Source organism: Lacerta agilis, chromosome 14, assembly GCF_009819535.1.
Source record: "Lacerta agilis isolate rLacAgi1 chromosome 14, rLacAgi1.pri, whole genome shotgun sequence".
In the NCBI taxonomy this organism is placed as follows: domain Eukaryota; kingdom Metazoa; phylum Chordata; class Lepidosauria; order Squamata; family Lacertidae; genus Lacerta; species Lacerta agilis.
Window position 1 is genome coordinate 11,453,504 of NC_046325.1, and position 14,994 is coordinate 11,468,497.

The following is a 14,994-nucleotide window of genomic DNA, read 5'->3' on the forward strand; positions in this document are numbered from 1 at the left end:
TATTACAGCCACTATGTTATAATCAATGCAATGTAATACTTTCATTGGTGAATTTTAATTCTAATATTCTAATTCATTCATACTCCTTAATCTTAAGAGATAAGAGTTCCTTCAAAGTGGATAAGAAAGTGGTGAAACATAATCCTTAGTTGCATGGCAATGTCCCGACCCCACCCCCCATGGAAAATGAATGACACATGACACAGTATATAATGTTAATGGGCAGAAAAGGCCACAACTTTATTGGTTACAGATGATGCGTGGTATTGGCTTAGGCATTGGATCTAAGTGACTATATACGACTCCAGCCCATGTGCTGAAAGTCCAGGAACGGATAAGCACCAGCAGAGGGAGTCCTGTTGATGCACATCAACTAGGTACTCCCCCTGGGGTCACTGATAGGGGGCGTGCCTTTGGCCCTAACCTCCCTAGGCTTCAGACAGGGCCACGTCCCTCGGAATCTTTTAACGGAATACCCCTCAAATGCAGGGCAGGTGATGGCGCAACCTCTCCTCTTCACTTCTACAGAAATATTCCAATGCCTAACCGCCACTCAGTAGGAAAGAGGAGGAATTCCTGGCTGCGCCCTGCTTAAATGGTGCAGGCCACACCCCCAGGTCGATCAGATTGGTCGGACTGGGAGTGACGCAGCTGGGTCCATGTTGTGAACCATTCCTGGGGAACCCCACGGGAGTGGGCCGTTCTTCCTGCCCATTGCCACCAAGGAGCCAGCCCAATGCTCCTCCTCAGTGCTATTTTTCTAGAAAAAACGTTTCCAGAACTCAGCATGAACGCCTGCATTGGTCTCTTATAATGGCAATGGTGTGCACCTGCGAGGTGCCAGAACTGAGTTCCAGTGCGTTCTGGCTGAAAAATAGCCCAGGCTCTTCTGTCACTTACATTGGTACCATGCCAATTTATGGTAATTGTCTTTCTCGGATGCTAAGGGGAAATGGTTAAGTTTTCCGTAATGTTATATTTAATGAATATAACATTTCTTGCAATTTAAGTGTTTTGAGTCTTCCTTGGTGTGGGTGTGATGGCAAAGCATTTTTACCCAGATTAACGGACAGATTTACAGTTTTGAAGAAAGCGTGTGTGCGTGTGTGGGGGGGGAGATAGAGGAGGTCCTTCAAAAACTTTATAGCACTTCGTGTTTCTATTTTGTGACTTGTTTTTATGTTCAGTTTTTAAAGGATTTTTACAGACCAATCTTACAAAATTTCCACTGGAATGATGCAGGTATGTACATTAACACAGCTCATGCATAAAAATACAATGGGATTAGACAGTGTAAAACAGTTCATCTGTAATGTGGAAAAGTTGTGGGGAAGAGCATCAGAGCAGAATAGTGCAGTGCTGTGGCCTAAGAACAACAAATGCAGAGTTCACAGTGAGCAGATGAAAATATACAGTAGATCTGGACTTGCTGAATATGGGGGACTCAGTGTGTTGAAACAGTGCAAGTAGTGGAGATCTGAAGGAAACAGAAATACTCAGTGGGCATCTACACAGCATACCTGATTGGGGGTGCAATCTGGGGCCCTGGATTGGGCTGTGCAAGGGAAACAACTGCCCTGCCTTGCACCCATCCTCCGAGCAATTTGGGGGCAGGACTAATATTTAATTGGTGTTCTAAAAATTCGGGTTAAATCCTATAGGGTGGTAGCATGAAAAGGATTCTGGGTGCTACTTTTCAGGGATACATACAAATTGCTTTACTAGATATTATAACCAGCGACAGAGATTTTGATTTCTTTAGCATTTTCTTCTTATTAGGTGTTCCCTACTGTTCAGCTCAGGCCTCAGCAAAATAATGTAACATTTTGGGGAAAAGATGCAACCCAACAAGCCAGCACTGGAGGCTAAGATAGAGAAGATCTCCACAGCCACCATGTATTTCCCCTTTGTGCTCATGTACGAAGGAACAAAGGATAACCAAACACTGCAAAAGACCAACATGCTGAAAGTGATGAACTTGGCTTCGTTGAAACTGTCAGGTAATTTCCTGGCAAGGAAAGCCACAGTGAAACTGACCAAAGCTAGGAAGCCCATGTAGCCCAAGACACAGTAAAAGAAAGTCACAGTCCCCTCATTGCACTCCAGTACAATTTCTTCAGCCACTGACTTCATGTCAATATCAGGGAATGGAGGAGAGATCACCAGCCACACAGTGCAGATGAGTGCTTGGATAAGGGAGCAGGAGAGGACAATAGAGATTGCCAGTCCTTTCCCCACCCACTTCCTCATCCGGGATCCTGGTTTTGTGGCCATGAAAGCCAGAACCACAGTGGTGGTTTTTGCCAGCACACAAGAAACAGCCACTGAGAAAATGATGCCAAAAGCAGTTTGTCGGAGGAGACATGTCACCTTGTCAGGATATCCAATGAATAGTAATGCAGAAAGGAAGCAAAGCAAGAGGGAGATGAGCAGAGCGTAGGTGAGGTCCCGGTTGTTGGCTTTCACAACAGGAGTGTCCCTGTGCTTCACAAATATTTCCAGTACTAGTGCTGTAAGGAAAGCAAAGGAAAGAGCAGAACAGGCTAAGCTGAGGCCCAGGGGTTCTTCAAAGGACAAGAAGGTTGCACTCTTGGGAATACATATATTCCTATATTTGTTTGGATACTTTTCATCTTCACATTCATAGCAGTCATTCATGTCTGAGAAACAAAAGCACAGTTCTTAATCTGAAAAATAAGGCCAACATGCCACTACTTGTAAATACATAATAGAAATGATTTAAAAAGCACCCAAGGTGTTCTGAACACTAGAGATTGTAAATGATGGAACCATGCTCTTTTCACCTATCTGATGCAAAATACTGATTGAGGCAAAATGCAAGGCCACAGAGACCCTTCCTGATTTACAGCCAGGAGCCAACTCAAATTTTCCTGTCTCTGTTCTACCTGTACTTGCTCACATTTACTTACACCTTAATTAAGGAGTGATTGTGGAATTAAATTTCTACATTAGATGACCTAATCAATACCTTTCAACTGTTTTCTGCATTTCTGTTGTTCTGAAATTACGACAGAATTCTCCGAAGTTTAAGAGTATCTAAATACATAGTTAAGTAGGTTACCAGAAAGTAAATGCACATTGAAATGTTAATTGTGTTATATATCTATCTATCTAAAAATATTTTAAGAAATGCATATATATATATATATATATATATATATATATATATATATATATATATATGTATATAGATATAACATATTTATATAATATATATAATAGTATATAATAAATCAAATGAATTATGGGCTAAAATATACGAAAGCAACAAGGAAAAGAAATAGATTCAGCCAAGTATCAAAACAGATTTCAAGGGCTGCTGTAGAAGATGATTTCACATTTAGGGAGAAATACTATGCTAAAATGATGGCGCAATTGAAGCCAAGCATAAATTAAGCCGGCATAAAGTGCACCAGATCCAAAATCCATTCTGAAGCAAGGATGCCACTGGTTGAGCTAGCTAAAGTCTGTCAGAGAGAAAACAAGCTTTTAAAAATAGGGTTACGCCACCCTTTCCATTGGCTTAATTTAGACTGGGTTTCCAGATCATGTGACCAAGCTGAATGGGCTTCATGCAGTGTATCCTTAGTAACGCCCCCCCCCCAAGTGTCACCCCTATAATACTCCCCTTTCAAGGCTTACACCAGTTTAAAACATGCTCAGCCTGCATGAGGGAGATAAAATGACATATTCCCAACTGTTGAAACCTCCTGGCCCATCTGAAAATCCACTTTATACTTATCCTGTTCAACCTGGTGGATCTTGCTATAGGATTCTTTCCTATTAATAGCATTGAATATCCACCATCACAAATTATCACACACACATATACTTTCATTAGGTCCATTCTCAATATTTTATAACCTTGGTGCATGTAAGATTTTATATGCATGTTCTCAATTAGAGGCAACAAGCTATAAATATATACAATAAATTTCTTACCCTCCTGGTCTGAAATCTTCCCTTCTGGACATGGGATGCAATCGTAGCAGCAAAATGCTTCCCCCTCCTTCACCTTCCTGCAAAAACCAGGGCGGCAGCTCTCACTACATACAGACTTAGGCTGTGTCTAATATACAAATGAAAGAGAGATATGCAAATAAGTGGACTCTAAGAAAAGTTTAAAGGGGAGGTTACCAGTAAGCTCTTTCTAAAAACAGATTTGCAGAACAACAACAACATTCATTTCAGCAATTCGTTTCATAGGTTGTTTCAATTCCATTTGGACTCACTTCCTGACATTTCCCATTGACTCAATGTGCAAACTCCAATAAACGGTTGTTCTTTGCAGTTACTGCTGTGTTTAGTAATGTTCCTAATATCCTCTATAGTGAAGGCTCTGATTAGGTATGGACACTTCTTTCTGCCACAGTGACATTAAAGGGTTGCGGTGGTGTTGCTTAATGCAAAGTAAGCCTCAGAGTTATACACCTGCTATTCTAAGATCTTGAATCATGGCATGCATAATCTGCCTTGTGAAGTCTACAAATGTGTCAAAACTTTATATGATTTTTGTAAAAGGAGCCACAGTTTATAAAGTGATGAAAATTGACATATGGACCCCCTTTTTACTGAAATATTTATACTTGCAAGCCATAGGTTTGTTTTCTAATTTTGGTGAAAACCACTGATGCAATTTATAAAGTAAAGAGTAAAGAGGCTGTGCATTTAGCTTATAACATTAATTCAAAGCTTGTGCCATATTTAGTCCATTTTTATGAAGGCTGAGCTATGTAGAATGAAATTATATTTGTACGTTATGTTAAAATGTAACAAAATGCTGATGGTTGCAACCCACCTGGTTAAACCAATGGTGCCATTTGATGGCTCCCTCATTGATGGTCAATGCTTGCTGTGGAGGAGCCAGAGAATCCACCCCTCCTACCTTCACTCTGTGAAAGGATTGGTTAGAGGAAACAATCCAATTGGTAATATCAAATCCAGCCAATATCTCCCCATTCTGGTCCAAGGAAATCTTATCCCCAGCACTGTTGTTAAATGAGATACCCCTCAGAAAATGATGGAGCTGGATAGAAAGAGAAAGTATAGAAAAGGCTTCAATTCAGCAAGAGACAATCATTACTTTAACTTTCATGGAAGGTTTCCAAATTACAACCTTGGAGGAAAGTAGCTTTCTTTTTTATATCTATAAGATCTAAGCCAAGCGTTTCTCACATTTGGAAGTTCATTTCAAATAACTAAATTTTAAGATCTCCAGCAACAAAGGCCCACACAGCCATAAAAACTTTATTAACAGAAAGTGGGTACTCTGTTCATTTTGTTGTCTAAAATATATCACTTTGCTCTTTATAGACACTATATGCTATGCTATGTGATATAATATAATATTCCTTTGATACTCCAACTTCAGAGGCCAATGGGGAATCAGCCCCATGCTCATCTAAGAGGTTTGTTTAACTTGTTGAAGCAACAGGTTGAAGAAGAAATGGTGCTAAAGGCAAAGTCTAGAGGTTGGCTAAATCATGCTTGGATAGAATTCATTTTCTTTTGTTCTCTTTCAGAATTTCTACTTTAAGGTCAAACAGTTTAAAAGAAGAAATTAAAAAACATTTAAAATAATAAAAATTAGCAGTAAAATGAAAGATTAAATAATGTAAAAACCCATGTGCCTGGTCAGGTTTGCCGAAACAAAAAAGTTTGAAGCAGGGGCCTAAATGTCTGCCTAATGTCAATAGGCAGGGAAATCTAGTAGACTGAATTTGAACCTCGAAAAGCATGTGGAGAAGTTCCCATTTGGCTTTATGTGCATTTCAAGAGAGATAAAGCAACTATCTCATGGCAGTGAACAGAGGAAGTGGTTTGATCGACACCTGTGGAAGATTTCAAGCTCATTGCTGCACCCACATTGCTGACCCCTGCTTGGGTTGCATGGGAAAAGTGACTATTACCAAAGGGATAAAACCAAAGGCTTTTGGGACTTCCGGCGAGAACACCATGCTGGGCGGTCGTGGGTCGTTTCGGTAGCGAGACGACCCAGGCCAGCCCGGGGGTAGGAGCCCCGCTACTGCACAGCGGGGCTCCGCCGAACCGCGGGTTGAGCGTCCCGTGGCACGGGCTCTCCAGCGAGCCCACTATGGCGCTGAACCCTTCTCCCGTTCCCCTTGTAAAAGGGGCGCGGGAGTGAAGGGACCACGGCGCCGGGCTGTGGAGGTAATGCCCCAACCGGGCAGGCGATGCGGCGGCTGCCGCCTGCATGAGCGTGTCGTTCTTCTGCGATTTGAAGGAAAGAAAAAGATCCCCGTATGCCGCAAGTACGGAGTAATTGGACCTAAAAGACTGACGATTGGCACCCGGGAGGAATGTAAAAAGGAAGCCCGTTCCTCCCTTTGCTGAAAGGAGAAGATAACAATGTGTTTAGCTGCGGCTGCATTTGCGGATACAATGTTGCTTAGAAGCCTTTTGACAGGCGAGACTGACTGAATCCCTGTGAGGGGAATTAAGATATTGGAAATATCTCTTCTTAGAAGTTGTTGGATTGCAATCTTTTCACCCTGACTCGGGGGAAAATGGCGCTGGAAAACTTGTGGCTAAAGATGGAAAAGTACTGAAACTTGATACCCTTTGTCTGCTTCTACCATGCTTGCTTTCGTTTTCAAACTGGTCTTAGATCTGGGCATGACCCATGATCAAAGGATAATTTTTTTAAAGCTTGAACTAATAAATCAGAAATTAGAATTTTTGAAGCAGAATGTGGAAGAAAAGTTTTATGCAACAGGAAAGACTTTTGAGACTCTTGAAAACTTTGTTAAACTGGAAGAAAACCTTGCTAGAGAACTGGAAGGAATAGCTGAGAAATACAATAAAGTGACTACACAACTCCAAGAACTTGGAAAACCCAGTTGGGGTGAGGGACCCAGGGTTGAAAGATTTATATCCAGTTTCTGGGGTGAGAGCCCAGAAATGAAGGCGAAAAGATTTTTGAAAATGCAATTTGAAGATGATTCGAACTTTGAAATGGAGATGCTGGAAGGTGATGGTTTGCGTTTCCTGGAGTTCTCTGCGAGGAAGTTTATGGATTGTGTTTTGAGGTTTGGTTCCAAAGAAAAAGAAGAAGTTCTGGACAATGATGTTGGAGGGAGGTGGAGAGGTGTCTGGGTGGTGATCCCGAGGCGAAGGAAAATGGTTAGAAGAGGGATAGGGTGAAAATATTTGAAATATAATTTAGGACGGCTCACCATGGTACCCCGAAGATAGTGTGTTAAGAATTTATGATTTTGAACTAGTGAAGAGATATGTGATTGATTATCAGCAGCAGTTTAAGTAAAATAAGATTTAAGATTTAATTTAAGAAGTATTATGTTGTACTATGAAGTAAAGTAATATTAAGAAGTTATATTTGGATGTTTGGATGATAATAGATTTAAAATTCAAAGATGGGAAGTTATTAAAGTAAATTAGAATTGAAAGCAAAGGAGAGAAAACGGGGAAGCCCCCCAAGTAGACTCGAAATAAGATATTTTTTTTAAATATAAAATCTTTATTTTATTTCCAAATGGTTTACAAATTTTTACAAGTTTTACAAATACACATTACACACAATAAAAAAAACAGTTTACATTACAAACAATAAAGGAAAAGAAGGAAAGAGGAAAATACAGAGAAAGAAAAAAGTAAGAGGCCAAAGAAAGAAAGAAAAAAAGAAAAGCAGTAAAGAGAAAGAAAAAGAAAAGTAAATTATTGTTAAAGTTACAATAATCAACTTCCATTGCTGCATTTCACTACCTAAGATTTTTTTTTAATAAGTGAAAGGGATGTTGGTATTCCAATTTAGGTGTATTTCTGTTTATTTTCGTCTTTATTTGTTGTATTTGTGTTGTTGTATTGTTTTTCTGTTTGTGTGGAAAACCAATAAAATCTTTAAAAAAAAACCAAAAAAAACCCCAAAGGCTTTTGAACCTCTTTCAGGAAGGGTGTTTAGCTCATTACCTGCCACAGGGGTTGATTCTGAAACTTCATTGCTTCACTGATCATAACCGGTCTGTGTTTGCTTAGGGATGTAGACATAGCATGTAAAGCATGGGCCACAGCATAGACAGCATTGTAGATGTTGTAGCTGTGGCTGGTCATGCTCATTTCAAAGAAAGGGCCAGGAAGATTCTCCAGCTTCTCTTGCCCAGTGCAAATATCCCCCTTCACACTGCCAGCAACTTGATTTGGAAATACACAGCCAAATGCCTGTTGCCAGAAGTCCAAAATGAAGCCATCTCCTTTTGGGCTGGAAGGTGTTTTGCTCTTGACAAATTGGTGAAATCCTGGTGGATCATTTGAGTGAGTTGTGAATGAGAGAACCCCGTGGAGTATTTCTGTATCCCAAGTCCGTTGAAAGACAAACGAAGTGAGCTCCACCTGGGCTGCCATAATCCACACTTTACCTTTTGGCGTATTTGAACTTTGTTCCAGTTCTGATAGGTAAGGTAACCATCTAAAACGTGCCAGAGTATATGATGGTCCATAAACCAACACTACATTGGCTATGCTATCATATATTTTGTCATGTATTTTTGCCCCTATTTTCAACATATTGTAGATTTCTGTGACATAAGTAAATTTGTGATTTCTTTCTATGAATGCGAAACAGATGCCATTCTGGGAATAAAGTGGGACCACAGTTTGCACAAATCTTTCTGCATTCTCATCATAAAAAGTAAGGATCCCAATCCATATCCACCTGAAATGCAGTAGCAAAGACAGGATCCCCTTATACTGGTGGGCCTCCTTGGGCACCATCTGGTAGAAGAAAAGTCCTGGAGTTTTATCATTCATCACTGGAGCAGGGCCATATATGAGCTAAACATAGTTGTGGTTGGGGGAGAAAGAGACAGAAGCAACAATAACTTTAATATATTAGACTTGTGTATTATGAGTACCATTGGGGCAATTATCAGTTGGGCCTTCCAATCCTTGCTAGTTGGGCTGCCCATGCTATTTTTGCTAAGCAAGCAATTCTCACCTGCCAATCAGCTGTTATCATATATCAGGAACTGGCCAGGCCATAAGGGACATCTGAAGTAATATGTGTTATCAAGACTTTATTTCTTAGCTTGTATCTGCCATTAGCATGGAACATCAGGTGATACGAAATCTGCACATTTTTTAATCCAAATCTATCTGGATGTGTTAAATTCCCATAACTTGACAGAGAGATATATATCTCACCTGTGGAACCTTATAGATATCCAAGATTGTTGCCACATGAAGCGAAGTTTGGGAGTCCAGTCCCCCAATGATGGCTATCAAGTTTTTCTTGATGTCACAGATGTAGTTGGGGACAAATGTTTCCAGTGTGGATATGAGTAACATTGTGGCATGAGAGGTCCATTTGGCATTGAAATAGCTGTCATAGATGCGGAATCCTAAAGTGACATTGGTTAGGAGCTTAGTGTTCTCGTTGATCTCCTTCACTGCAAATTGCAAGGCCAGGATGTGCTGGTAGTACTTTGGCACCACTCTAAAAAGAGAGTTTCATATTCTATCAGAAGGCCATTTAACACTTTGTAAATTTATCACAACTCAGTTCTGCATCTTCCTCCTTAGTATTATTTATTACTGCAATTATGTAAGTTTTTTTTGCTTGTGAGGAAACTCTTGAACAGTTATCACTAAAAGTGATCCTCCTCCTTGCCTACAATGGTAGAAAAGAGATGTAGCGGAAAATTCTATGGGAGGGGAGTGCAGACTTTTATATGTCCCTGATGTACATTTTTAATGTTGCCTACATAATCTGTGTGGCAGTCCTTCCCTTATTTCATTATCTCGGGGCCCTGAAGCAAAAGTTATGCAGTTATTTCCACAACAATATTGCATATATTCATATGATACCTGAATGTTTAATTTAGTGGGGAAAGTGGCAACATTTAAAAAAAACACAAAAAAACTAGTGGAGATCCTCCTGATCACATTTCTAATGCATCACATCTCTTTCGACCCAAACAATAGTTTTGCCTCTAAGTCAAGGGTGGAGAACAGTGGCCCTGCAGAGGTTGTTGTTCTACTATGTCCATTATTATTTATGGAACTGATTTAGTCCAACAACCACTTCAGGGCCACAGTTTAGCCACTCTTCCTCTAAAACTGATCGCTCCGTTGTCCAAAGAAGGAATCAAAATACAGGAATGATCCAGTTCTTACTGTAGCTCTTCCAACAATGTTGGTGGGGGGTTTTCGGTGAAGGCTCTGGAAATGGAGAGGATGATGCTGTGAGAGGCTATGCCACCCAGGATGAGGTCTCCTTCCTGATGATACTGATGAAGTGGAGTGTGTGGATCATGGACATGACATTTAACAATGGGAGGTTTGCATATTGCATTAGGAAGTAAAGTCAGCAAGAAAACCAATAATGCCACCATCCTAGGTACATTTTTTCTATATGCACTAAGATAACCCTAATACTATTACAGTTTTTGAGACTGAAGTAGTCTGACCTAGTTGGCCTTTTAGTCTGCTCATATTTCTGAAACCCAGACTGTGAAAACAGGGGTGGGGGTGGGGAATAGTTATGATGCGGATGGACGCTGGTTTCTGATTCCTAGGTCTAGCTGTGGTTGCTGGAGGTAATATACTATCAGGCTTCTCCAACCTTATATCTTCAGATATTTCAAACTATATTTCACAGCATTCAAAACAGGCTCCAGGTGTTGGGGTTGTGATCTAAAACAGTCCAAGGGCACCAGATTTTGAAAGGCTCAATTATAGTACCTTTCACAGACTTTCTCATTAACTTCAATAGTGTACTGTGCAAATCCATCAGGTGGTTTGACAAAAGGGAACATTAATTATAGTTATTTAGATAAGTAAAGGGAGGAAGATAGTCACTTGTGTGTCTTTCTTTACAGAAGTTTTTATTTCCTCTTAGCTGCATAAGATTTTAAACAAGAAGAAAAAAATACTGGAAACGCAACCCAAGAGAGCGAGGAAATGAACATGTTTGATCTTAGCATTGGCCTCTTGAAATTCTGACCTGCATTTAAAGTTCACATGAAAGAAGAGAAATCACATTAGTTGGTCAACTTGTCTTGCCAATAGATGGGAGAAAAGCACCAGCTTTTATGCCTGAGAAACTAAAATGAGGCATGAGTAATGTCTTCGCTGACATAGAAATAAATTTCTTTTCTTTTTTTAAAAAAAATTGAACAAGCAGAGTCTTAAGATACACGCAATACCAGCAAACAAACATAGAAATCATTGAGAGTATACATACAAAAGAACAAAAATAAAGCAAAAAAGAAAAAAGAGAGGGAGCGAAAAAGGGGGGGGGAGAAAAGAAAGTAAAGAAAGAGGAATAAAAGTATGAATAGAGTAAAAAGCGTAGTAATATCTCACATTTCAGTCAGCAAAGAAAAGAAACTTCCGACTATACTCATTGTGCTAATTTTCAAACAAACACAGTTATTTACACAGTTACACAACGTTGTTTTTCGTTAACTTAATTTAACTTTATCTAACGTGTACTTTGTATTACAAGGCTCATTCAATATCTGCCAGAAAACTTTTACTACTGCAGTACCCTTTGAGATATTCCTCAATTATTAACCAATCCTTATTTACTTCTTGTATTGTATTTCCTCTTACTGACCCCGTTCTCCTTGCTAATTTGTAAGCACTCTATCAATTTGGCTTGCCATTCGATCTTTGGCAGTGTTCAATATTTCCTCTTGCTCTTCTTGCGTCTCCCTTTCTGTTTCAACTTTTGCCACTTTTTTCCTTGACAAAATTTAAACAGTTGTGCCAGAAATACGTTATTATTTTTCCCTTTCCCTTTCCTTTTGCTTTACAAATGGGAATATAATTTAAGGGCAGGCAGGTGTGAGATTCCTGGGGCTTCAGGCGCTCAGCCAGGTTTTATGTTTCCTTTTGGAATGGAGCACAGCAGAGACTGTGGCATTTTTAGGATATATGGTTTATTTACACATATATATAACCTGAGCCTACGATGGAGGGGTTCACAGCATTAACACCAGTACAGGGTCTAGTTTTTCCTCATAGCTGTAGCCTTGGATTCAAACAGACATCAAACATTGCTCAGTGAGTCTTTCTCCAGCTTACTGCTTTATTTGTAGTTCACATCAGTGCAAACTACCAACTCTAAACCCAACCAATTAAGGGAAGGGCCCCAACTACTTCCTCTCAACACAGGAAGGTAGCCTGACTTATATTTTATATTTTAACACTTGTTGGGGTTAGAAGGATTTCACATGCAGCCTACTTCCCCTTGTCCAAGCCCAAATTCATAACACTTTATAAAACGATATAATATTAAAAGCTAAAATACACAACAGCAAGGACAAGAAATAGCAGCATATGAGCTGTTTATGTACGGTGAATGATTGTATACCATTAGAAAAAGTAATATTTGAAGCTAGCAGATCCCTATGTAGGAATTTTATTACATTAGATGTATTGTAATAATATATGACCCCAAAATTCTCCAAGGGGGATCCTACTTCCACGAATGAAGGTGTAAATGTGGAGTTCACATTTCTCCTGACCTTTTGGATCAAACAGTGAAAGATGTGCTCGACTCCCCTTTCCCTATCTCTAACTCACTTGAGGATTCTCATTCTTATTAGCTCAAAAGATCTGTCTCTCTTTCTCATTGATAACCTAGTGCTCATTTCCTATCCCCATTGTTCAGTTCAAGTGTCAACAAAATATTGTGCCTAAACAGTTCTAAACCCAGAAATTCACAACACAGAGAATTTCAAAAGCAAACTTTTATTACAGTTGGGTGTGGTGAAATGAGATTTCAGTCACTATGTTATAATCAATGCAATGTAATGTTTTAATGGGTGTATTTTAATTCTAATATTATAATTCATTCATACTCCTTAATCTGAAGAGATAAGAGTTTCTTCAAAATGCAAAAGAAAGTGACCGGGAACACAACCTCCACAGAATTGGACAGTTGCTGGTACTCCACCCGCCCTGTAAACATTTTTATTTCATGGCCAAAAAAGGGAGATGCTGCATCTTCTTCCTCCACCACCAGCTGAGAGCAAGAGGGTTTAATCCTGCTTGGTGCTTCTATCAAATACACAAGTTTGAAAATCCAACAATACAGAAGCATTTATCCAGCCTCTGACTACAGAGAGGAAAGCAACCTGAAGATTCAAACAAGAAATGGCAAGAATGCTTTGTTCCGTACTGTTGATAGTTGCAGTTACCTTCTGCCAAAATCTTTCAATATTGGATTATCCATTTTGCATCTCCAACAGTTAGATACTTTAGATAGCACCTTTTTAAAACAAATGTAATGGGGTCCAGTATATTCTAAATATTGTTTTTTGTTATATGAGCTTCAATTTAAGTTCCAGAGACACCCTGGTTATAGCAGTTAAAACAGTTTCCCACTGTGTGGTCGAAATAGAGATGTCTAATTCCTTATTCCAATCCTCCCTCAATACCTGTATATTAAATTGGTTTGCTAGTAATAAAGATTTGTATATGCTGATGGCCTTTTTTGTTGTTGTGTAAGAATCAACTACTTCAATATCTCTGGGGTCTCTGAGACTGTAAAAGCTGCTTGTTGGTGGATGGTGGTTAGCAAGTGTTTTACCTGGAGATATTTCCATTGAGCATTTGTAGGCAATCTGTATTTGTCTCTTAAGATGGAATATGTATAAAATTCATCCTCTTCCTTTATCAGCTTGTCTAAAATTAATATACCCAAATTCAGCCACCTCTTGCAGACGACCATTTCTTTCCTGATTTTTAAAGATAGGTTTCCCCACAAAGTGAGTTTGTCATGGGAGAAAGGGAAAAATTTATATTTTTGGACATGTGGTACCATTTCATTAGAATTGATGTTATTGCGTGGTCAGGCAGAGTCCCCCGAACCCCAGGCAGCCCCTGAGGGAAGTAACGACACGTGACAACGTTCTATGGGATTAAATTGGCCACAACTTTATTAATATTCAGAGGTAGGAAGACCTTGGCTCAGGCATTGGGCGTTTAACCTTCCCAGCCCCCCAGCCGGGGTTCTGGGTAATTTCAGGGTTATCCAGCATGAGTGGGGAGTGGGCTAGCTCTGGAGAACATATGTTCAAGCAGATAGCCCGCCCCCATGTTCGCTGCCGCTGGAGGGGGAGGGCAGTGACTGTCGCGGGCCCTTCGCCCTGTACAGCCCACCCCCGGACGTTTTACGGTCTATGAGTGCTGCACCAACGACAAACAGTCCCCAGCTGCAGCCCTTCAGACTACTGGCTGGATCCTGCTTACTTCATTCACCACAAACGAGGATATTGTGAACTAAAAAGATGTTTATTGCGTACAAAGCTTGTGGTTGCTGATAAATAAAAGGTTGTTCAATAAGCTTATAACAGTTGTCCTATACCGGCCTAATACCTCTAAATGTTACCGGCCTAATACCTCTAATAGTTAACTAAATATCAATAACAACACGTTTCACAATCTCTTTATCCTCTCTGCTAACATCCACCTAAGACTCTAAACTCCCAGCTCTATCTCGTGACTCACACTTCAACTTCAACTCCCCGCACTTAACTCTAACTCCTCCTGCCCACACTTCAACTGCCTTACTGTCCACTGGGAGGGGTGTTTTATACCCAGGCTAAGCCCGCCCCCGAGGGTTCTAACTGTCAGAAAAGTTAACCCCTACCTGGCATTGGGCTAGTTCTCCACATAGACGACCTCAGGGCATATGGTCAATGCCTCCCCCTGAGACCCCTTTAATGGGAACCCTGTTACTGATGATGCAATGGGGGCAGGGGTCACTGCCCCACCCCCCAATTTTGTAGATGACTAAAGGATTCCGCCCAAGGCCTGCAACTGCCAAAGTTGTGACGAATTGCTATGGGAAAGGCGAAACCTGCCAATGCAGGGAAAGTCCTTTCCGGCCCTTCAACAGCGACCTTGACATTGCAGCGCCTGCGTGCCTGTGTGGCTGTGGAAAAAGAAGGTGATTAACCTGCAACGTAAACGTCAGTTGAGGGAGTG

The 14,994-nt window shown here is 40.3% G+C and overlaps 1 protein-coding gene across 1 annotated transcript; it reads right to left on the bottom strand.

The window, feature by feature from the left end:
- Window positions 1–1,758: 1,758 nt before the first annotated feature.
- On the bottom strand, window positions 1,759–10,811 carry LOC117057433 (vomeronasal type-2 receptor 26-like). Its single transcript, XM_033168277.1, has 6 exons — window positions 10,738–10,811; window positions 9,199–9,490; window positions 7,969–8,769; window positions 4,820–5,047; window positions 3,964–4,090; window positions 1,759–2,660 (listed from the first exon to the last, which is right to left on the bottom strand). The coding sequence occupies exons 1-6, from the start codon at window positions 10,809–10,811 to the stop codon at window positions 1,759–1,761; spliced, it is 2,424 nt and encodes an 807-aa protein (XP_033024168.1).
- Window positions 10,812–14,994: the final 4,183 nt, after the last annotated feature.